At 40.6% G+C, this 24,029-nt stretch overlaps 3 protein-coding genes across 4 annotated transcripts; all 3 read left to right on the forward strand.

Moving 5' to 3' along the window:
* The first annotated feature begins 427 nt into the window (after window positions 1-427).
* On the forward strand, window positions 428-11,211 carry LOC131885694 (sortilin-related receptor-like). 2 transcript variants are annotated; one of them, XM_059233819.1, is made up of 11 exons: window positions 428-571; window positions 3,663-3,857; window positions 5,213-5,465; window positions 7,262-7,393; window positions 7,500-7,655; window positions 8,061-8,213; window positions 8,277-8,512; window positions 9,180-9,285; window positions 10,326-10,430; window positions 10,722-11,003; window positions 11,089-11,211. In XM_059233819.1, exons 2-11 carry the CDS (start codon window positions 3,696-3,698, stop codon window positions 11,100-11,102), a joined length of 1,599 nt encoding a protein of 532 aa, XP_059089802.1. In that variant the 5' UTR covers window positions 428-571; window positions 3,663-3,695; the 3' UTR covers window positions 11,103-11,211. The 2 variants fall into 2 exon arrangements, with proteins under 2 accessions (XP_059089802.1, XP_059089801.1); XM_059233818.1 differs by lacking the exon at window positions 428-571 and having other exon boundaries at window positions 3,607-3,857.
* Window positions 11,212-12,660: 1,449 nt separating this feature from the next.
* On the forward strand, window positions 12,661-16,179 carry LOC131885202 (transient receptor potential cation channel subfamily A member 1-like). The gene is made up of 2 exons (XM_059233160.1): window positions 12,661-12,971; window positions 13,033-16,179. Exons 1-2 carry the CDS (start codon window positions 12,879-12,881, stop codon window positions 16,078-16,080), a joined length of 3,141 nt encoding a protein of 1,046 aa, XP_059089143.1. The 5' UTR covers window positions 12,661-12,878; the 3' UTR covers window positions 16,081-16,179.
* Window positions 16,180-16,941: 762 nt separating this feature from the next.
* Window positions 16,942-21,073, forward strand: LOC131885203 (N-acetyllactosaminide beta-1,6-N-acetylglucosaminyl-transferase-like). Its single transcript, XM_059233161.1, has 2 exons — window positions 16,942-17,741; window positions 20,206-21,073. The coding sequence occupies exons 1-2, from the start codon at window positions 17,053-17,055 to the stop codon at window positions 20,660-20,662; spliced, it is 1,146 nt and encodes a 381-aa protein (XP_059089144.1). The 5' UTR covers window positions 16,942-17,052; the 3' UTR covers window positions 20,663-21,073.
* Window positions 21,074-24,029: the final 2,956 nt, after the last annotated feature.

The following is a 24,029-nucleotide window of genomic DNA, read 5'->3' on the forward strand; positions in this document are numbered from 1 at the left end:
TCACTCTCTGATGAAGATAGTAGTGTCTCACTCTACCAACTAGTCTGCTATATTTGAGGATAAGTGTCGCTTTCAAGCCGATCACACCAGTTCATCTCATGGCTCGCGTATTCCTATTTTACAACTGAAACATTTGGACAAATGTCCATTTGTATTCAATGGCAAAGACCGCTCGGGACCCAAGACTATGATTACGACTCTCTTCAATAAGATCTCTATTTTGAACCAACGAAAGAACAAGCGGCAACCATGACGGACGATGTGTTTGCCATTGTAGGGAACACTTTTTCTTGCAGATTCTACTAGGGCTGTGGCACATGTGCGCAAGTGTATCAGTGAAGGTAGGACTGTAGGTGAGACGGAGAGACGGAGAGATTGATGATGAAGAAGAGGAAGGGTGACGGGAGCGAGATGATTTGGCGGGAGCAGTTGCATTCGTGACTCAAACAGGAGCACATGTGAGCAGCCGAGTGCTTGGTGTCAGACTAATCACTTCCTTGAGCGTTAGGAAGTGATTGCTTTCCGTAGATGAGGCCTTGAAGTGAGAACACGCTAACATGGACTGAAAGGGGTGAGTCTTTCTTAAATCCAGGTCAGTTCTTGGCATCACACTTTTCTTTGCAAAAACTTATCGAAAGAGAAAATTGGTTCTCGTTTCTTTGGTCAAGGTCAAATGTTGGCACTGTCCTTGTACGTATCTCAAGACATTCTAGTGGAGTCTTATAAACCTGAGCCTTTGGGCCTGGTAGCCTTTAGATGTCAAAAGCACATGCTTCAAGTCGCTCCTTAGATGACAGCCTATTTTCTCGATACCTTGTCAATACTTTTTTTCTACTTAGCCTATCATCAAAGTATCCAACAACTTGCTAACGTCGACTGAAAAAGAATGATCAGGATTGCAATTGCCAAGTCTGTTTTCGCTAATTCAGTGCCAGTCCTTCATTCGGAATTCCCCACCGTTTTATCCATCTGCTGGGATTGTTGAGTAATGTCTCAAATATGAGATGCTCAGACAATTTCTATGGCCCAAAATTCTCTCAAAAGAAAGAGCATTAATGGGAGAAAAGTATCTACGAGAAAGGAAAGGGTGAAATAATACCCAATTTATTTGTACTTATGAATGCCTTTTCTGTTGCAAACTGTGACCTTTGCAATAATAAAAGAGTTGAAGCAAATACAAATTTGCAGCCCATGGCCAGTATCTACTTTCATTACACGCCCATTTCATGTCTTGACACTACGATTGTTTTTTGGTAGAGGCCCTTTACGTATTGAGAGGAGATTGACACCCTTCTGTGCACTTATCTTCAAACAGTGCCCTCATTTAAATATCGCCAAAATTATTGGCAAAGCAAGTACTCTCTCGCTAAACAAGGGCTTCTCGAGAAGCGGCTAAAAAAATCAAAAATGAACAAATCTTCTCTTACTCAAAACAGGTGGATCATCAAATGACAGGTCTCATTTTATGGCAAACCTCCTGGGGCATCTCTCTCCATATGTTGCAAATTTCCCAGATGAATGCATTTGACTAGATTAAAAGAGCCCTCTCAAATCATCTCAGACTTTTTGGGCAGCTTTTAAGGGAGATTATTCTCGTCCAAGGAGGAAATGGATCCACTGATCCTATCAAATATCAATGGATGATTCTCAGCCACTGCTTGGCTAGTTAGTTCAACTTGCTGGTTAATCAAGTTGCCATGGATGGATGAGAGCCACAATGGCGCACTTTGTGTAGTGTCAAGACATCATAATTTCTGTTCGCGCCTCGGTGCGCCACAATCCTAATTCCTGGCATTTGTTCGTGGACAAAAAAGCGAGCAAACCATTCGATGAAGTTAGAAACCATTTCAAATTCCAAGCTTTAGTTTCGGCAGCACTTTCGTGCGCCTACTTTCTCATGGATGCTGATTAGATGGTTGGCGGCATTCAGAGCTCTCTTTTATTGTCTTCTCCACCCTCGATGGTTCCTTTATTTTGGTTAAGGACTTGATTAGATGATCTGATAAGCATCTGAAACATGTGGGCATCCTCCTCGTCATCTTCTTGGCGAGAACCATTGTGGTTGAGAGAAGAAGAAAAAAAGAAGAAAAAGAAAAAGCCAAGAGTGAGCCAACTCCCATCCAGTGGATCTTTAATCACCGTCAGCTCTCATTATCCTTTCGATGGTACTACAAAGAAATTTCTTTTTTTTTCTTTTCTGACACACCTTGACAACCACGCTAGGTCGAGATATGGAGTATTCATTGCAAAGGTGCTTGAAAGGATCTTTCCCTGAATATTATCGAATCTAGCTCTTTCCACCCAATGAACAGAGGGATAGAACTCATCGCATGTCGCGATTTTCACTTTTTGTGCCTCCACAGAAAAGTCATTTTTTGATCCTAATCCACCAAAACGGGTGTTGTGATCGAATCCTGGCTGAAAGATGACTGGAACGAGTCCAAGGATGATAAGATATGCAATCGCCGTCAAAAACTTGGCAGAATGACAGGAAACACGGACAACACCCTGGCCAAGAAATGGTTGCACGGTCGAGAATGAGAAGAGGGATGTCAATCCGCCACAGATTGGGGGGTTTTATCTTTGAAGATGCCTAGAGTGCCAATATACATCTTGATCATCACAGAGGTGGAACACTACGGATCGGATCTGCCGCCACCATTCATAATCAAGCGAGAGAAAGTTCGCTCCCAATACGTACGTACATACGTTCGTATTGTACTACAAACTCCGCATCCAAGATTAAGGCCTTCGAGTACGATCGCTTCTCTCCTCTGTCTTCTATAATGTAAACGAACAGTAGGTGTCCTTTATTTGGTAAACAATTGAAATTGGGCCAATCAAACGGTTTCCAAATTCAATGGAAAAAGTCGAATCAGATTGGAAACACTACTGAGAGAGATTCTACATAGGAGGAGTGGGCAATCGTTTGCCAGATCACTTTCCTAAGTGTTTTGAACATTCCATTACCAATTACTCGTTCCTGTGGAGTTGTATCACTACATAGTATTGCTACTACTACGAATAACTCAATTACCACAATGATAGGCAGTATCCATTCTCCAACAAACAAAAAGCTGATAGTTCGCAAGTCACAATCGTTGAGAAAAACGCATTGATCCGCTGCACAAATGTATTAAAAGAAGTGTTGTTTTCGGGAAAAAGTTAAAGATTGAGTGAGCGATTCCTTCGAATTGTTCAGAGAGGGTCAAAACCAAAAACCACGAAAGCAAGCTGCGTAAGTGGGAGACGAGTAAATACTTGAAGTCGTTATTTGAGATTGTGTTATAAATATTCCATTTTGACTCTTGCCTTGAGCATTTCAAGTGTGTTCGTGAAAGGAAACGAGATTGGGGCCTTCTGTTTTCAAGGACGGTTTGATATAAAAAATGTGAAAATGCGCCCAAGCTAAAGTTTTGATCCTTGTCGAATCCCATACTAGTAGGCTCTCAGTTGACAATATGAACATGTAACATTGTTTTTATGCGAACAAAGTATTGATTGGGTTCTACGTAATTGATTTATCAAATAATACAAAAAATACAAATCATTTATGCCCAATAACCCTCCACATTTGGGACGTGAGCCATTCTTTTGCCAAATTTGGGTATCTATTGTCCTTCGCATTCCTGGAATATTGAAGGTATCCATCTATTTTCCAGATTCTCTTTTTAACCAAGATATCTTCCCATTGAATGAATGGCCTTCTTTTGCTTTCCTACCTTTGGACATCCAACGCAATGGGATTCGATGAGAATCAATTTGGACATGCGAGAAAACAATCCGTGGGCCACTGGAGTTGGAGACTTGGTCAAAAATTAAAACTTGCCCTGGTTCATCATCATTTCGGAAAATGGGTATGTCACTCAATGTTTGTTACGTTTGTTGTAACTAATAACCCATTTGAAGCGGAATAAACCAATTGAGGCTGACTTAAGAGAAGCTTGACTCCCCTGTTCGATCCCCGCTAATAGGGAATCAATGAAACGTGATTAAGTGTGGCTTCTAAAGCAATTCATATTCTGAGTAAGGGGAGCGGTAATTGTACTAATTGCTGATCAATTCGGACATTTAGGCAAGCGCGGGTACCAGCAAACAAACTTGCCTGCCAATGCCAGTGTTGCAAAATTGGCGTTTCAAACTGGTTTTAACGAAGCTGGCCGTTCCTCATATGGGAATGCGAAAGATGGGTCAGCATCTCAAAAGCGTGTTTGAAGCCTCAAACTTGCATCACTGCCACTGGTACCAGCAAACAAAGGAACCTGCCAGAGCTTGCCTAAACGCCCCCATAGATGTAGGCAGCGACAAAGTTTACAAAGCTGTCAACTAACAAATGAAGGCGAAATTGGGGATTTGATTTCGTGCCGATTTGGTATTTTATCTCCTTATTAACGTATTAGATTCTCTCCCTAAAAGCATTAAACTGTAGAATTTGTTTCAACGCATGATTTCAGCATGCTGTTAAAATTGATCCGGAAGTCTGAAAAAGAGCGGAGTATGAGTTTCCTTTGGTGGTTTATCTAACTTGATTCAAAGATGGGAATTACAATTGATCTCTGCCCAATTTAGAAATAAGGCATCAATCATCACCAAAACATCTAATTCTTTTTTGTCAACCAAAAGCAAATAAATTTAGATTGAACCAAAATCACTTACTTCTCAAACTCCTAATTTGTCATCGAAGGTTCTGATTCAGACCAAAAATTACAACATTACGTCTCATGGAAAGCTTGAGAAAGTATTACTACACGTTCTCACGGGGAAAATGGGTAATGTAGGAAATGTTGCCGATATATTTGCAGAGTACGGTTCTAAATCATTTATGCACATATTGGTGCATTCAGTATGTTTGACCATGTCACTGCTCATTTAAATGTTGTCTTTATGAAATTGAGAAGAGTGCTTGTTTAGTCTACCCTTCACTTTCAATATTCAATTTAGCAAAATGTTTTGCGTGAATAGGCAATATCATCAAGTGTCTGTCTACTCGAGTCATGTAACAAACTACTGTTTTTTCTTTTCCGAGGATCCTAACGTAAGTAGGAAAAATAGATAATACATACTAGTAAGGGGATGAATTTTCCGTAAAAGTACACCCAAAAAGTCATAACGGCTTTTATAAATTGAATCGATTGTCATTTTCAAACTAATTGAATTGGCAAAATAACTTAAGGACCGAAATTATTAACCTTGTCCCTTTTGTGCTCTTTAGGTAGCCTTGGTCACCATCCTGGCCGTGTCCGTCGTCAACCAATGCAGTGCGACTAGTGTTAATGAGATTTCTACAAATCCGGACCCACTCGTGTGTACAACAGACAAAGAGTGCTTGATGAAAAACAGTTATTGTGAATCTGTCCCCCTTTCGAGTGGTAGTGTTGTTGTTGTTGGTGATGGTGTTGGTAAAAGCGGAGAATGCCGGTGTCTGAAGCATTTTTACAATTACAAGAACAAAGAATGTTTACCAGGTAAGAGCGGTCGTAGTGAGCAACGGTTGATCTTGTCCCTCATTTGGCCTAGTTTGATTGTTTCCTCAGAGGCAAAAGGAACACGATGCGATTAATTGGCGAGTTCATTAACAGCCATGATCTCATCCAGATTTTCAGAACGACCAATGACGAATGTTGAACATGATGCATAGTAGTAGTTAGACACCTAGCTCTCGGCAGCTACAGTTGCTCAGAAGACGTGAACAAGAGCAGAAAACAATGTGGAAGACTTTCGCTCGCGTGATGCCATGAAGCGGGCCACATTCATCCTCCATAACAAAGCCAAAGTAAAACGATCAGCCGGAAGGAAATGCTCATGAATGGCAGGAAGCCTCTTCTTAGGCAAAACCCATCACTCACAACACAAGACAAAGAATGAGATTGAAACCATTAGCTACACAATTGGAGCATCCCTGGTCTTGGAGTTTTTGGTCTACTGAAGCAAGTGAGGAGTACTCTCAATTTTGGGTGGTATGGGAGACAGAAAAAAGGAAAGAAAGCGAACGAACAAACGAAGGATGGTCCAATGGCAAAATCTAAGTGCTATCTATTGTTCCTTGTGTGCCCCTTCAACTTCTGGATCAGTTTTCATCTTGTAAAATGAGCATTGGGATTGAGAGACTTCTTTGAGATATCTCGATAGCATTAAGAGTAGAAATCGGGAGCACATGCCTGAACTTAATGATATTCGTTTCATCATCCGCAGCCAGTGGAATATTAAGCAATATTTTTTTCTGATCTCATGGCGAGTTGCTTTGCAATAGCCGTGCAATTCAATCAGATCGGTCGAGCTCTGTTTTGCATTAGTAACAAGATGATTAGATAGAAATGTCTCTACAAAGCGGTGAAGAAATCAAAATTATTCTGGTCATTTCATCATCCACGAGGTCATTCATTGGCACTCATTTGACTGAATTGATAATTGAGATATTCATCTACTGTAGATACTCCTTCCCACATTGAAACAAAATGAAAGTTTGGTATGAGCATGACACGAGATCCAATTCAAAACCGGAATGGCATTTTTCACATCAAAGACGACAGACTAAAATTCATTCCTGGCTTTGCCCTTTGGTTGATAAAGAAGATGAGAAAATTTCGACTCGGGATGACTGGCCTATTTGTTTCGTCAATTTTGTTAAAGAGTGCAATCTTAATCATTATGGAAATTGTGTTGAAGCCAGGAAAGAATACGATCGTGCAAGCAATTAGGTTTGGCACCATTTTCCTCGTGTTGAAATGAAAGTAGGAGTGAACTAAGGGAAGTGGAAGTTGGAGGGAAAGTGAACTTTAATCATGCTTGACACTGACAAGATCACTTTCCGGTTATGCAAATTTGAAGTGCTACCCCTCAAATCTTTTTATCGTGAGAAAAATCTTTATTTTCACTCCGGTTAAGGGCAACTTCATACTCTTAAAGATCTCGTTTTTTTTTCTTTACGTGATGTCAGGCATATCTTTTTTTCCTTCTGACATTGTGTATGCACGTCAATGAGGACTTGGTCACATTTCACAAAGAGAAGGAACTGTTTGGCTAATAAAAAGACCGAAATGTAAATCGGAATCAAAAATCACTTATTCAAAAACCAAACCATTGATTATGCATCTCCTCCTATTCTATGGCAGAAATGAAGCCAATATTGCTTCCTTTCGATTCGTACATTATTTCTAGGACCGTGTGTCGGTTTCCATGACTCAGGAGTATTATTATTGGCTTGGCATTTCGGTTTAAGACCACTGCTAAAAGGATTTTACCTTTCACTTCTCTCTTTCAGGCAAGCTTCTCTCGTTCCCCTGCCATCTGGATGCACAATGCCAAGGGCGAGTGGCTCACAGCCTTTGCGTTCAAGGTCACTGCGCTTGTTCTCGGGGAACCGTGGCCTTTCACAGGCACACTTGTGTCAAAGGTGATTGATCCGTCTTCCAAGTCGATATCGGCTCTAATTCAGCGGCAAATGCCACCACAAACGGGAAGATTGTTGTGTAGTACATGACATGTTTCCCTTATTTCAGGAGCCTCTTTAGAAGAGGTGTGTTATTCTAATCAACAGTGCCATTTAGAAGATCCCAACACTTTCTGTCAATTCATATTAAGGAACGTGTTTGGCCGATGCAAATGCGAGTTTGGAACTGATCCTCGGACTGGGAAATGCAAGGAGCGCTTCAAAGGTACTGTCGAGCAAGACTTGAATTGAGTATCTCAACTCTTGTTATCAGATTTGTTTCTTTCGGGTCTTTGGATGGTTTTCTTTACATTTGTTGGTTTGTGATGTCGAGAAAGATCAGAGCTGCGTAAGAAACCAATTTAAACTTTTGGGGAAGATCCTTCCATCTCAGTTTGGTTAAACTTTTCGACTGATAGTTAGCATTCCCTGGAATCATCCAGCAAACAACCGTATCGCGGGAACAAAATGCAACAGCAACAATGACATGGAACGCTCTATACAGATTTGAAGACATTTTTGACCCAGATTGCGAAAAGTGCTCCTAAGGGAAAAAAACAGGAACAACACCAACGCCCTAAATGCTTTGTAAACTTCCCGAGACGACTAATTGTTCTTTTCTTCCATTCAGTTCTGGGCTCCACGTGCTACATTCCCGGGCCTTGTGAGGGCATCTCTAATTCCCTTTGTGTGCCCAACGATGTTCAAGAGGCCTTTTGCCGATGTAGGCCTGGGTTCATTCCCTATAACGACAGATCCTGCCTTCCACCCATAACACTTAAGGGTAAAATAAATGCCCCAGTTAGGCTAGATCCTAAGTAAAGAGTAAAGTGAGGAATCCCTTCAGGAATTGGATCGTTTCGTCCCCGCTCCGTGTCACTGGGCTACCCATGCGATTCGGACGCCCAATGCCAATCCTCCGATCTCAGGTCGATTTGCCATGAGGGCCTTTGTACGTGCAACTCCACCGTTCATCGAGACACCCAATGGATCATCACGCGATTGAGAAGGCGTTTCCCGCGGAGTCGACACTGGTTTTGTAATCAAAACAGTCCTCGTCTTTGTCCCAGAGGCACTTTCCAGGTAACTTTGAGACGAGGCTTTGAGAGTTAGTCCCATCAAGGACCCCTGACATTCCATGCCTCATAAGTTCTTCTCTCTCCTATTTAACGTTTCCTAGACTTCTTTTGATCTTTCTCAACTTTCGAGATGAGTTCTAAAGAGCTTTCAAAGACAGAGCTAGATTGGTCCTTGTTTAGGAAACATAGAGGACAACCCCTGCCTTTTGTTTCGCACACACAAGTATTCCCTCAATGTAGTTTAGAATAAGGGTGGGAAGTTGCAATGGCTTGGACCTTCAGGTCCTCTCGTTTTTATTGCTCATGCCATGCATAATCTTTATCACATGGCACTCCACTACAGGGAAGACCCCTAGGGCCCCTCTTGAATATGCCTTTTGCCTTCAAGTTTACTACTCTGTGCACGTACATTTATGCGGGCTATGCTAATGGGAGAGAAGGAAAGGAAACTTTGAAGTTGTCTAATGGGAGATTCAACCAGGTTAAACCCGAGATCATATTTGCATACACTTTTCACACACAGAAACAAGAGGTTTGGAATCCTTTTTTTCTATATATTTATTCATTTTGATATGATGTAAGATCTAAGATTTAACGAGACGAAACCGAATAATTCATGTCTTGTCCCACTTTTGGACATGGTTTTAATATACCTTTTCTTTTTTTTGTAGTGTCGCTCAGATGGACGGTGCATCTCGCGTTTTTTTGTCTGCGATGGAAAACCCGATTGTGACGATTCAAGTGATGAGGAATGTGAAGCCTTCAATTGTCCCAAAGGTAAGCAGGCCTATTCACGGACGTCGCTAACCATGGACAATGTACATGAGGATGGTGACTGACATATGATCGATATCCTCAAAATATTAAGGCCCTTTGGGGAAAAAAATGCATGAAAATCTTCCATTATAAATTCATCTTGGAGGTGTTTAAGGAACTTAGTTGTTTGAGGGCGGGTAGATTTGATATGACCTCCTATTTTTGCCGAACAGTTGTTGCTTGTGGACCTCTTGTAAACTGTGAAAAATGGTTTTTTTGTCATTTCACCCTCAACATTTATCATCTGATGTTGTAGAATGAAAAATCTTTCCAAAGTGATCATTCAAGAACAATCTCAAGTTGTTGATCAAAACGACATACTTTTGTTAGTACACCTTACGCCTTAAAAACATATAGACTGCTTCAAATACTCATGGATTTTTGACACATTGAATTAGTGGGTTATTGCAAAACAGAGACTGCAAACAAGTTAAGGCTTCCTCTTTTTGGGTTTTATGACGACACACTTCAATAGCATATGCCTTTCGAGACAAGGAAGTCTAAAATCTTCGAAGTTCGAAATAATAATGGTATTCTGTTCGGTTGTGAAACGTCGAGACTACGGCCATAAAATTCGGGCATCCTTAGTTACAACTGTTCACTGATATTTCAAGTTGAAGGTCCCCCTCCAAAGATCTGCCTTATTCCTTGCTTCATTTCATGGAATCAAACCAATTGCTTGCCTGGCATTACCCTCTCTAGACATAGATACCATCCCAATAGGGCCTCAGGCTTTAAGGTTCACATCCTGTTGAGGCCGAAATCAGATCCATTTTCCTCATTTGGTCAGAATTCTAGGAAAATATCGACCACGTTGTATTGTACATCTGACACGCCCGTATTGGTATCTTGAAAACACATTCATTCTCGGGCTAACTATGATCATTTGTTCGCCTTGCCAGCATCATATCTCCCTTTGCTAATTCAGCAGCTTACCAGGTCCAACCAAGAAAACCCAGCCAACTCTTTGGTCGTACCATGTAATCCCCTTTTTGTTCCAGCCACATTCCAATGTACCTACTCCGGGCAATGTCTAACCACCTCCAAAGTATGCGATGGAACATTGGATTGCTCTCAGGGTGAAGATGAAAAAGGATGCCAAAACGGTGAGTAAACAAGTTCCAAAACTGGCCCTGACATCGGCTTTGTTTCCATTTCATAGCTCTTGTTCTTGTTGGATGCATTTTGTTCCAAGTTGTCTTTCGCATTCAATAGAATCTTTGGAATAAGTGAAATAGCTTGTCAGTTCGCCCAAAATCCGAACCATCACATCCGAAGCCCAATTCAAAACTGTGTTTGATCTTGTACTGTATCACAAAGTGTATCCCAATCTTCAGTGGACATCAATGCCCTCAAAGGCCACAACATATGACGTTGCCGTGGTTGTTTCATTGTAGCTACAGCCATGGACTGTCCCTCAAGCACTTTCCGATGCCACGACCGATCCCAATGCCTCCCAGGATACGAGCAATGCAATTCTCAGATTGGATGTTCTGATGGCTCGGACGAGATGGAATGCCATGGTAACCCCTGGCGATTAAATGAGGACTCTCAAGCTCCCATTGATCCCACGTGTCCCTTCCGTTGCCGCAATGGCAATTGTCGAGCCTTAGATGTGGTCTGCTCGGGTAAAGACGGATGTGGTGACGACTCAGATGAAGACCAATGCCAGATTTGCAGTACGTTACATCTGAATCGTCTTTAATCTGGACCAATGTACACTATTTGTAGATGCCAAGTTCAAGTTTCTTTGACCTCTTGCAGAATGTCCACCTTGATGAGATGGAGAATGCTGGAAGAAAGGACCCGAGTGGGTCATCTAAGTCGTACAAATGTCGTTAGAATCCTATGAATGAAGAGAAACCAATAAAGAAGAGTATTTATTTAGCATGTTGTTCTCTTTTGATCCTGACCGACCACGGGCGCCAAGTTTGAGCGAAACTAGGCCTGCAATGAATGGTAGATGGTGTTTCTAAAGGGCCACTCTGTGAGTGCCAAGCTGCAGAAAATGCACTTCTTCCGTCTTCTGGGACAGGAGAGAACTGGCCAAAGTTGTAGAAATGGCATGGACTTACAAACACGAGGTGGAAGAAATAGTTATTACCTTATGCAGTAGCAAAACAATTTTGAACCTTTTTGGATTTTTAGAACCGCTGAGTGTTAAATACGAAGCAACGAAAATATTACACAAGGCTCATTGCCAGTATATGCCCAGATTTTTTTCCCCAATAATATACCAAAATATGAATGATAAATCATATTCATGCACAGAAAAAGATTCAATAGAGGGTTTGAACAGAAATTCGTTTTTAGACTAAATAATCTAAAAAGTTTAGGTGGTAACGATTGGATCATTTGTAATCTTTCAATTTCATAGTACCGGGAATCACATTCCTTGTAGCGGATAGTAAAGCCATGAAAATCGCAACAACAAAATGAAAAAAGCACTTACCATATGAAAAGGAAGAAGCAAGAATTCCATTTCATGGCCTTTGATGAGCAAAAATAAACTAGAAATATTTTTTTTTTGGTGGGGGCTTAAAGTTGTTCTTTCGCAAAAAAAATGGATGCTGAGGAATTCTTCTTCTAACATTATTTTCACATTTGAACTTTCCATTGCCACAAAAGTCTTCTTTATCGCTTTGTTACCAGGCAAGGGTACAATTCTTTCCGATGTGATGCATTCTATAGACAAACAAACTCTGGGAAGACCGAACCCTTGCTTGCAAAAAGGGACGGAGCAAAAACTGGAAACGAACTACTCACGAATGAATGTGACGGGTGATGTTAAGATATTTTAGATTCTTATTTCAGGCTTCGTCACTATTTGTGATGCATTCATTATATTCCATCTCACCAAGGCGAGTGCAAGTAAAAATAAATGCCATTCATTTTTAACAAATGTAAGCAAAGTTGCTCCAGTTTCTCTTTTTGATATCAATTAATCCATACTTGCTACTCAATCAGTAAACATATGTATAAAGTTTTAACCGAGCTGCACATTTTCAAAACAAAAATAATAGTGGACTTATTCACGCGAAGTACTACCGTAATTATTTCCACTAAATCAATCTTAGATTGGACCTTACTAGAGGGCTTGTCACCTCTAGACCTTACTATTATTCAGAGGTTGCGAGAAATTAAAAAGATAAACTTCCGTCAGGGGTGATTCATCATTCCATATAAAATATCTTTAAATCACATTCAAAATGAGCCCCAAATTGGATCTTTTTCTCCTAATCTTCTCTTGCATACCTATATACAAAAGGCTCCCACCTCATTCAACTCAAGATGTCTTGCCATCTACCTCAAGACGAGTTATAAATATCCCCAGTGCGCCGTGCCTTCTCGTTAAAGTTCCAACAAAGTGAGTGGGCCACTGCGTCTGCCAGCACTTCCACAGACTCTGTCTCTTCAGAGGAATCAGGCAGTGTTTTGTTACCAGAGAAAGTAGCGGTGGCGTCATTTAGAGAAGACGCGTCTTTGGCCAACAAATACTGCAAGTGGTGAGTGAACTCCCTAATTCGTCCGGATATGTTCTGAATTTCATACCCATGGCTTACAAGAACAACAATTTCAAGGGCAAAGGCCCTAAGGGTGCTTTGGTGGACTATTGTCGCACGACCAGTTGCTTTGGAGATCTGAAGGTAAAACTGTTCAATGATTTATCGTATAAGTCGAGTGATCCACTCCATTGTTGAGTTTTAGGTCAATGCCCTGGCTTGCTTGAACACCCAAGATGAAAACCAATTTCGAAATATCTTGGCAGAGGAGTGTCCAATGGATGATGGTAATGGAGAATGGGCTAAAGGTCTATTCCCTTTACCAGAGGACCATTGGATTAATCAGCCCTATGGGGAAGAACAAAGTTTCAAAACCTTACTTCATTTGGCCATTGAAAGGTCAGAATTCCGATTCATTGAGGCACTATTGTCCGCGGGTGCCAGAGCTGATCAACATAACGAGCTCTTGGGCCTATCGCCCATCCATGTTGCTATTGGAACGGGAAATCTAGGCCTTGTTAAGACTTTAGTCGGCTATATGGACAAGAAACCTCGAATTAATAGAGCCAAGCTCATGGCCTACAATCGTGCGGGTCAAACGGCATTGCACCTTGCTGCATCCGGAGGCAGAAACGACATTCTCACCTACCTTGTCGAACACCCTGATGTGACCAATGTGGACCCCAGAGATCTAACAGGTGGGCAAACTCCTTTGTATTTGGCCGCCAAGAATGGACATGCCAAGAGTGCTGAACTATTGATCGCTCATGGAGCGCAACTATCCCTCAAGATCTGCGGCAAAACGGTGGAAGATGTTATAAAAGAAAAGATGCCCTATTTCGATCCTCTTCGCGTCGACGTGATTAGAAAGCCATGCATTCCCATGGATATTGGCGATCATTTGAACACAATCCTGGACCAAGCCCAAATGAACCTGATGAAGAAGCTCAGCAACTCCTGCAGCGTTCTGGAATTTATGATCTTTATCCAACAACTTAACCCTGAAGAATTGAATCAAGTCAATGCATGTGGAATGACCTTATTTCAGAAGGCCTGCGATTACGGATTGCATGAACATGTCCAAGCTATGTTGGATCATGGTATGAACCCGAAAGAAGTGTGTCCGGAATGCTCAACAGCTCCTGTGCTATTAGCAGCGGCCAATGGTTGTCATGAAGTTATCCAGGTTCTGAAAGGCCATAAAGTGGAAGGTAAATCCGACGTGACGACCAATTTCTCTGTGTTAGAAACTACTTCCGGGGAATCCGTTTTAACTTGGGTTCTGAAGAAACCCAAACAGTTGATTGGGACCACTTTTAGTTACGAGAAGTGTTTCAACATCTTAATGGAAGACGGCGGTCCAAATTTCAACGCTGAAATCACACGGATTATCAATCATAAAGACTCCTTGCAGAACACGCCTTTACATTATGGTGCTCAGCTTTGGAACCAGAATGTGGTTCGGCAGTTACTTGAAAGAGGTGCCAACGTGGGAATCCGAAATATCTGGGAGGAGACGCCCATTGCTCTGATTATGCCCGAGACCATGGAGTCCTTCTTAGACGATTACTGCCTCCGATCCAAGAATGAGGTGACTCATGACGACTTCTCCATCGAGTTCAACTATTCGTTTTTGGCTCCACCAGTGGATGATCCGCGCTTTGACGAGAATGATCTTGAGGGCCAGAAGATGGTGGAGAATGCTGCTTTGCCGGAAACTGAATCACTTTGGTACATGAGTCAGTCCAAACATCACCGACATCTCCTGAACCACCCGGTCGTCACGAGCTTCTTGTGGTTGAAGTGGCAACGGATCCGGGGATACTTTAACCGCAATCTTCGATTTTACCTCATGTTTGTGGCTTGTCTGTCTTGGTACATCTTCGAGAGGTTTGGAGGCATATCTTCCAGATCCTCAATCACAGAGGAGAATGATTCATTTTGTGCCGAGCTCTCATTGCGTCGGGACGACGGCCATGGGTTATGGTACGCTTTATTTGCCTTTCATGCCTGCATTCAAGTGGCTTTGATCCTCGGGGATTGGCGGTATGATTGCATTCATTGTGATCTCCGAACCAGTATTCAGATGTGTTTTACCGGTTGGTTGGAGGCTCTCACAGCTGCTTTGATTTGTGGACTTCTCTACTTCAAAACCCACCTTCTCTGGACGAGTTTGACCATTCTCATGGCTTTACTAATCCTTCGCGAGGTCCTGCAAATGAGCGCTTCCTTGAAAAGGTACCTGGTCTCACCTGAAAACTGGTTGGAAATGGTCATGATTGGATTGGTGGCTTTCATCCTTTGGGTTCCAGACGCTTTACTCGCGAATCCCTGCGAGATTAAACGCCATCTCTCGGCCATAGCGATCATTCTCTCTTGGGCAGAGTTAATCACATTAGTGGGTCGTCATCCTCGCCTAGGCCGATACAACATTTACGTGACCATGTTCTACAAAGTGCTGAAGACCTTTTTTAGGTTTCTCATATGGTACTCCTTTTTCATACTTGCTTTTGGTCTTGGGTTTTACATCATGCTCCACAAGGATATCCCTGGCCATGATTTATCGAAGGATGAGTACCAGTTCTTCAATTACCCATGGTTGGCACTGGTCAAGACCTCAACGATGTTTGTGGGCGAAATCGAGTTCTCTGATATTCCTATCGATCTGGAGGGGAACATGACTCATATTGGATATCTGTTTCTCTTGGCCTTCATCTTTTTGATTGTGGTAGTGCTCATGAATCTCCTCAATGGTTTGGCGGTCAGTGACACCGGTATCATTCGAGAGAAGGCCCAAATTGTGTCGGCCATTTCCCGGGTGGAAACCATCTCGTACATTGAATCTCTAATGCTTGGAGATCCTTTTGATTTCTTATCGAATTGGCCACCATTTTCTTTTGTCAAAGCCATCCCAAGCTTGGCTATTTGTCGGTGCTTGTATCGAAATCAGGCCATTCGCGATGTTTCTCATAAGATCACTGGAGCCACAGGAATTCTTTTGTTCTACTCAATGCTCCCCACAAAAACGATGATGATCTATCCCAATAAGAGGTCTAACACGTGTTTCTCGCTCATGAAAGACATGTCTAAGGAGGTCATATCCGACGCCAAGACCATCATCGTTCGACGAGAAGAATCAAAACGATGGGATAAGGAACGATTCTCGATGGAAACTCAAATTCGGGAATTGCGCGAGAAGATGGACAATGTTGAGGAAAAACTGGGCAAAATTATTGATATACTGGCACGATGATTGAAATGCGCTTGCTTGAATTACTCGATAAACGTGTGAATAATTGCATTATCTGATAACTATTTGGATTTAAACAAATCAGAATTTTTTCCCACCTGATGTGTCTACTACAATCTATTTAAGCTGAAGCGAGGTTTAAAGATTGAAGAGACGAACCTATTAAATACCCGGTAAATGTGTTATTGGGAGTAAAAAATATCTCAACCTTATTCATTTCGGTATGATTTTTTTTTTGAGGACTTGCTTATTGCCTCTTTGGAATGGAATTCCCAGCAGTTCAAGACGTTTCATATGATTTGATCAATAATCCTTTATTGTTATATCCTAAGAACATGACTTAGGGAATATGGAAAATAAAATGGTTGCATAGGTGGTTGCTAGATTACGACGACACGGAATCTCATTGATTTCAAGCCCGGGACTTACTTCATGTCTCATCCTAATCTGGGCCATTTTTCTGCAGTTCCACTGTCAGAGGGGGCTTTTTGGCAAGGGGTCCGTGTAAAACATTTCACCATTTATGAAATTATGGAACAAGCCAAAGTGTGACAAATCAATTTATCTTATAATGATTATATATATACTTAAAATACTTTGAGAGTCTGAACGTGCGTGTCACATAGTCAAACGGTTCGCTGTTTTCTCAAATACTTAGTATATTACATAGTGTCCTTATAATGACGGCAAAACAAAACGCAGCGTATGTTCAAGTGAATGAAATTAGATATGTTCCTCACAGTCTCCGATTGTTTTTGCAAATGATTTGCTTTTTACTAACATTGAAATATGAACCTGTTAGAAATTGAAAAACACAAAGAACTCGTATGAAAAGCAAACTACAAAGCGTAAAAAGTAAATCAAATGCCCTCCGCATTCAGTGACAAGTTTAGGCTCGTTGGAAAATAACGATACGAGAAATTTAGCAAGTCATATTTGAGTTCAATCGCAGCAAGGTTATTCACACCAACAACAATGAAGTTTGGACCTTCAGTGTTTTGTGTGGTTTTGTTGGAGGTTTCTATGGTTTTGATCCAACAAGTCATACGGCATCAACGGCATTTTAGTCCGAAAATTGTCAAAGAACCCATATTTCATATAAATGACAATGCCAGCTTTATGAGCGAAGGGAGTATTATCCAACGAACCCAGGTCTGCTCAAATTACATGCATTATCTTAACAACTCATTTCCCAAGAAACTTCACAAAAATGAGCTTAATTACCCTTTGGCATTTGCCATTTCCACTCACCATCAAGTGGGAATCTTGGAACTCTTTCTAGCTTTATCTTTTCATCCCATGGACTCATATTGCATTCACGTTGATGCCAAAGCAAACAGCCAGGTACACAGTGCCGTGGCTCATTTAGTGAAATGCTACCAATGGAAGTACTCAGGAGCGACCATTTTTACAGTGAAGAATCCATTGGCAGTGTATTGGGGACATTATTCGGTCCTTCAAGCGGATCTTAAGTGTATGCAACTTCTACGTTCAAAAAATGTCCAGTGGCGAATCCTCGTAAATCCTGCAGCCACAGAATTGCCATTAAAGCCTATTTCAAATATTCGAAAATATTTGAAAACCTTCCCTAATGGTATTATTGATTCCTTCTCGGTTCCAAAGGGCAATAAGTACAGGTTTAACCTCTCAGTGGAATTGCAACAGTAAGTCTCTAACTAATTAGGCAATGCTTATTTTGATTCAAATCTGGAATTATGAATGAAAATGTTTACTTGAAATGGAAAATAGTTTAGAAAAAGTTTTTTTGACTATTAAAATGCTTAAGCATAGATAGCTTTTAACTCATTCTTACGATGGTTTCTTTTAGAGTTTGCATTTGTACGAACAAATTGTACCGTCATTTGCCTCGTATCAATTAGTTCCATTGTATCAAACATGGCATTCTTTTAATTGTTGGTCCCCCCTCAAACCAAACATAGATAGAAAAGAAAATTCAGGCCCTTCATAAAAATCATCCAACCTTTGTAAAGAAAATGAATATCCTATATTTAAGCACTTGGATCCGATCCATATTTTTGAAGTTAGTACGTGAAACGACGAACAAGGTACAAAAAATTATTTTCATATTCAATTCTCTCTAATGAAATACATATTTCTCTTACCTGAGTCATCTCCATGACGAAGGACGCATAAGAAGGCATTGTGAGATAAATGTGTTTTTTTTTGTTTGATGGTAGCATGAATGCTGCAAGTGAAAATATCCAAATGGTAGTCTGGAGGGAAAATTTCCAGCAACGAGAAGTGAGTGGATCTCCGCGGCTCAAAATAGTTTGAAGAGCAAAACAGATATCTTTAGCAGAATTTACATACAAGCTGCTTGTCTGATAATTTGATAGTAGTAGAACCAATAGAGCAGGAACTAATTTAAAGTCGACGGCTCAAATAGCCTAAGTATGATAAACACCCTGTGGACTAACATGGATGCAGCATTTCATTCTTAATCAACTCTTTGGTGGATCATTCAAATAAATTGCAAGTATAATAAATGACAACTAAGGTTCTCAAAATTATGCATAAAAACGAAACTCAAGATGCAAATTAAGATGCAAAAAACCAATCCTAGGATGCAAATCAGGATATAATTCAACTTCAAAGATGGTTTATATTGTTGTGGTATACTAAGTTATTTTAAGCAATATGTCAAGCTGGGCACATATATCCTTATAGCGGTAAGCTCTGAATGGTAATCCAAGACTAAACTTCCAATGTGCAAAATAGCAAGGCCTTTTAGGGACAAAAAGGTGCATAAAATAAGTGTAAAGTTGCAGAAAACGGTGCAAAAAGACCAAATAGTGTGACAAAAGGTGCAAATAGAATCAAAAAGCAGGGATATTAAAATCTGGTTTTCAAAGAAGTACAAATTTCTGCTTCCTAAGCACCCGAATTTTGCCTCAATTTTGGACCAAATTGACACAACTTTCTTTGAATTTGGTCAAGGAATGCTGCCCCCTGCCTATTTTTTCTCTTTTTCCAACAGTGTTTCTGCAAAATTGATCTAGTTTCTACATTGATCTAACTAAAAAACGTTGAGATTTGTTTTCCTCAAAAAGAGAAGATAGTTAACCTAAAGAATGTAAGGAAAGCACCTACGTTTTTCAGCCAAGTAGCTCTTCGAAAGTGCTCAATGGGTTGTTGTTTGTGGGGCCTTGTTTGATAAAAATATGCTCATTCAATAATTTCGGTGTGTTATAGGATTATTTATGCGTCCAAGGAAAAAAATGGCAGGCGTCAACCTGAATTGTCAAGTGCAGACGTACGTCAGGGGTACCAATTTCTCACCAAAATAGTGAAAATACGATTTTTTGGCCAACACAAAAGCGGCATAGAGAAGGCTAAAATGCATTGAAATGTGACCAAAGATGCAAAACAAATGCAGATAGAGGTCCAAGATGCAAATAAGGATTTAGGATGCAAAAAACTCGTATTTGCATAAGCTTGAGAGCATTAATGATAATGCTCAAAGTGCTAAACAAAGTAAAGCCACTCTTTGGCTTAAAAAGAATAATCATAATAGGCACTTTAAACAATATGTTATTCTTGTTTGGAATACCGTTAGATCCTAATGTATCAACTTTGGTCCATGAATCATCAAGGTCAATGTTCATATTATGATTTGTTGGTTCAAAGGGTTGTGTCTAACTCATATGGTTCAACCTTGGGCCTTGTATTGAGAAGAGTACGACAGTGAGTTCAGCGCACCATAACAGTTGAACTTTGACCCTTCATTTCCGTTCCAAAACATTGTGTTCATATGCGTCCCAGATCCAAAACAAACACATCAAAATAAAAATCAGGGGTTCTACGAGTAATAAATGGCTTTAGTTATCCTTCATGCATTCTTAAACGTACTTTGAACGTTTTAAATGCCACTTTTTGAGCCAATTTCTACATTTTCTGTTGAAAAAAATACATATTTTAAATCTAGTTAAGGCACAAACATCTATAAAAAATGTGGTTGGTTTGGATCTGGGATCTAACGGCATTGAAGTTTCGAAATTCAATCGCAATGGTGCGCTGATCTCACTGTCGCACTCCTCTAAATAAAGGACCCTAGCCCAACTTACGTACCTTGTACTACCCAAAATTTTGACGAAGTTTCAATTTCAGAGCTGGCTCGAGCTTTTTTGACCGACGAATAACCGTGACAGACAAAGTGAAAAACTTACCTCCCGCAAACATCACCATCAGAAAAGGGTCCAAAAATGTGGCATTACCAAGAGAGCTGGTCGATTTCATTTTGGATTCTCAATTTTCACATGGGCTGTTAAAGTGGCTAGAAGACAGTCTTGTTCCAGACGAGCATTTCTACTCCACCATCATGACCATATTGAAAAATGGCACCCAAGATTTGAACACTGATTTCACTCATGGTGGTTGCGTGAGATTGAGTTGGTGGGGTCGTGGGAATTGTAGTGGGAAAAATATACGAGGTGTTTGTAACTTCGGGTTGGGAGACTTGTCGGAACTTCATAAAAATCGTAATTGTTTGTTTGCAAATAAATTCAACTTGCAAGTGGATCCATTGGCACCGTTAGTACACGCAAAATACTTAATTGACACGTAAAAGCAAAATTGCAAGTTTTGTTATTCCATATTAAACTCGAGGTTCGTTGTCCTGAGCCCAATTCTTTACATTATTTTTCATTCACTCTCACTGCCGATCTGGGCCTGATGATCAGGCATCCACCACAGACCAAGACCAAGAGTGTGCAATCAAAGCAAGCCAGGCAGACTGCAGTAAAAATTCCATAACTTAACACAAAGGCACCCGAAGGTACGTAAAAAAGTAAAAGCAACAACAAAAGTAATGCGCGTTGCTGCAAATATGTAGAAGTTAGTTTTTTTTGATCATGTCACACCTGCCAAATATCTTAAAATGTTATTAATAGCAAATACAAATTTATTGGTTTCAATTAGAATTTATTGCAATTAGATAATTTCAAATGTTGTCAATTATAGTAACAATAAACAGTTAGGGCGGAAATTATTGGCAACCCCCTCATTTTTATATACAATTTTAAATAACTTACGACGTATTTTAACAATTGCAGCAAAAAAAAATGTGGATAATGGTATTAGTATGAAGAGGTAGCACACCAAGTATGATTACAATCATTGCAATGGTTGCCGAATTATGCTCAATTATGTTAAATTCATGATGTCAGAAGTTATTGGCAACGTGATGATTTATTTACATCAATAGCCAATTGCATATCCTTTTTGGTTAATGACAGCAGTCAATCGTTTACTATAATTAACAATCAAGTGCTGACATGTGTCTCTTGACATTTTCCCCCACTCTTCCATCGCAAATACCTCCAATTCATTGATAGTCTGAGGATGCCTTGCCTTGTCCTATTGCTTCTGCTCGTACCACATGTTTTCGATGGGGTTTAGGTCCGGGCTCTGCGCTGGCCAATCCAGAACCTTGATCTTGTTGTCGGAGAGCCACTTGGTAACGATCTTGGACTTATGCTTTGGGTCATTGTCCTGAACAAATGTCCATCTTCGTCCAACGCCGAGATCCTTCGCTGATTGTTTCAGGTTGTCCTGCGGTACTTTGAGGTAGTCCTCTTTGTACATGGTGCCCTCAATGCGGACGAGCTTCCCAGTACCAGCAGTGGCGAAGCACCTCCCCAGCATGATGGATCTGCCATCATGCTGAATGGTTGCAACTGTGTTCTTTGGATCAAATGCTTTTCCTTTCTCCCGCCAGACAAATGCCTTGTCACGATGTTCAAAGAGCTCAATTTTGGTCTCGTCGCTCGCTCCACAAGTATGAAGACCAGAATGCCTCGCTCTTGTGGACATGGTCCTTAGCAAAGGACAAACGGTCTCTCACGTGTCTCTTTTTGAGTCGAGGTGTTCTACGGGGTCGACATCCACGAAAACCGATACGATGAAGAGTTTTCTTCAGCGTTGATCTTTAAATCTTGTTGCCCTCGTCCTCCAGGCTCTTGAGGATAGCCTTTGATGTCACTTTTGGACCTTTCCGAACCATTCTGACCATTTTCCTTTCAGCCGTGGGTGAAAGGATTTTTTTTTGACCTCTCCCATGAAGATCTTTAACTGCGTGATGTTGCTGGTATTTTTTGATGATGGCTCTCACTGAGAAAATTGGGATGCCAAACCTCTTGAAAATGAGTCGATGGCCACTACAAGACTTATGGGTGTCGACCATTTTGGCCCCGAGATCCCCACTGTACTCCTTGGCCTTGACCACGATGCAAACGAGAATTATTTCTAATTGAATGGACATCAATGCCATGGTCGCCTTTTTATACCAATTGGGGATAAATCCGGCTTGAACTTGCAAAGCACAATTTGACAGGATACTTTCTGCTGGCTGGCCAGGTAGCATTTTTTTGCGGACTTCCTTACCGCACCGGGATTGGAATTCCAGCAGTTCAAGACGAGAAGATTATTCATTTTACTTGAACTTTTATTATATTCATTTTTGATCGACCAACGAATTGAGGTGGCTGATATGGCTAATCCTTGAATATAAGGTTGATCCGGAATTTTTAGTCAAAAACTTGTCCAAGTCTGACTTAAATCCTGCTACTTGATCAACGCCTACATAAGACCTACGCATACTTGAAGGAGCAAATTGAACAATGAAGAGAGCCCGAGAAAGAAGAGAGTTGGACTTCATTGTTTTAACTAGCCTGGATTCTCCGGGCTTGAAGGTGCTCTCAAAACGCACATTAGCCTCTACGGTCACTACAATTGACCCTAAATCCTGGGTTGGGACAAAGCTCATGGAGGCTTTGAAGACGTACAGTATCAGATACCTTTCGCACCTTCTCTGAACACGGCACAGTCTCAACTTTTTTAGTCTCTCCTAATACCCAATATTCTCATTCCTGTGATGTTCCTAGTGAAACATCTTTGGACTTGCTCGTCTTTTGCAAACCTGCTGAACTCATTGGAGCCCAAATGGGGAAGCATATTCAAGATCTGGTAGAACAATCGACTTGTACAGAGTTAGCATCGTGATACTATCTCTGGACTTAAATGTGCGATATATCCAACCACATGTTTGAAAAACCTTACCAACTTTTCAACTGGATTGAACCAATAGAGCAGGAACTAATTTAAAGTCGACGGCTCAATAAGCCTAAGTATGATGAACACCCTGTGGACTAACATGGATGCAGCATTTCATTCTTAATCAACTCTTTGGTGGATCATTCAAATAAATTGCAAGTTATAATAAATGACAACTAAGTTCTCAAAATTATGCATAAAAACGAAACTCAAGATGCAAATTAAGATGCAAAAAACCAATCCTAGGATGCAAATCAGGATATAATTCAACTTCAAAGATGGTTTATATTGTTGTGGTATACTAAGTTTTTTAAGCAATATGTCAAGCTGGGCACATATTATCCTTATAGCGGTAAGCTCTGAATGGTAATCCAAGACTAAACTTCCAATGTGCAAAATAGCAAGGCCTTTTAGGGACAAAAAGTGCATAAAATAAGTGTAAAGTTGCAGAAAAACGGTGCAAAAGACCAAAATAGTGTGACAAAAGGTGCAAATAGAATCAAAAAGCAGGGATATTAAAATCTGGTTTTCAAAGAAGTACAATTTTCTGCTTTCCTAAGCACCCGAATTTTGCCTCAATTTGGACCAAATTGACACAACTTTCTTTGAATTTGGTCAAGGAATGCTGCCCCCTGCCATTTTTTCTCTTTTTCCAACAGTGTTTTCTGCAAAATTGATCTAGTTTCTACATTGATCTAACTAAAAAACGTTGAGATTTGTTTTCCTCAAAAAGAGAAGATAGTTAACCTAAAGAATGTAAGGAAAGCACCTACGTTTTTCAGCCAAGTAGCTCTTCGAAAGTGCTCAATGGGTTGTTGTTGTGGGGCCTGTTTGATAAAAATATGCTCATTCAATAATTTCGGTGTGTTATAGGATTTATT

Source organism: Tigriopus californicus, chromosome 8, assembly GCF_007210705.1.
Source record: "Tigriopus californicus strain San Diego chromosome 8, Tcal_SD_v2.1, whole genome shotgun sequence".
NCBI classification, from domain to species: Eukaryota; Metazoa; Arthropoda; class Copepoda; order Harpacticoida; family Harpacticidae; genus Tigriopus; species Tigriopus californicus.

Excerpts from the sequence above, each read along its gene's own strand:
- LOC131885203 (XM_059233161.1), top strand. The coding sequence starts at position 17,053 with ATGAAGTTTGGACCTTCAGTGTTTTGTGTGGTTTTGTTGGAGGTTTCT. Across the intron at positions 17,742-20,205 it reads CTCTCAGTGGAATTGCAACA|AGCTGGCTCGAGCTTTTTTG; the intron begins GTAAGTCTCTAA and ends TTTCAATTTCAG.
- LOC131885694 (XM_059233819.1), top strand. The coding sequence starts at position 3,696 with ATGAATGGCCTTCTTTTGCTTTCCTACCTTTGGACATCCAACGCAATG. Across the intron at positions 7,394-7,499 it reads CAGGCACACTTGTGTCAAAG|GAGCCTCTTTAGAAGAGGTG; the intron begins GTGATTGATCCG and ends CCCTTATTTCAG. Across the intron at positions 8,214-8,276 it reads TCCACCCATAACACTTAAGG|GAATTGGATCGTTTCGTCCC; the intron begins GTAAAATAAATG and ends GAATCCCTTCAG.
- LOC131885202 (XM_059233160.1), top strand. The coding sequence starts at position 12,879 with ATGGCTTACAAGAACAACAATTTCAAGGGCAAAGGCCCTAAGGGTGCT. Across the intron at positions 12,972-13,032 it reads GTTGCTTTGGAGATCTGAAG|GTCAATGCCCTGGCTTGCTT; the intron begins GTAAAACTGTTC and ends GTTGAGTTTTAG.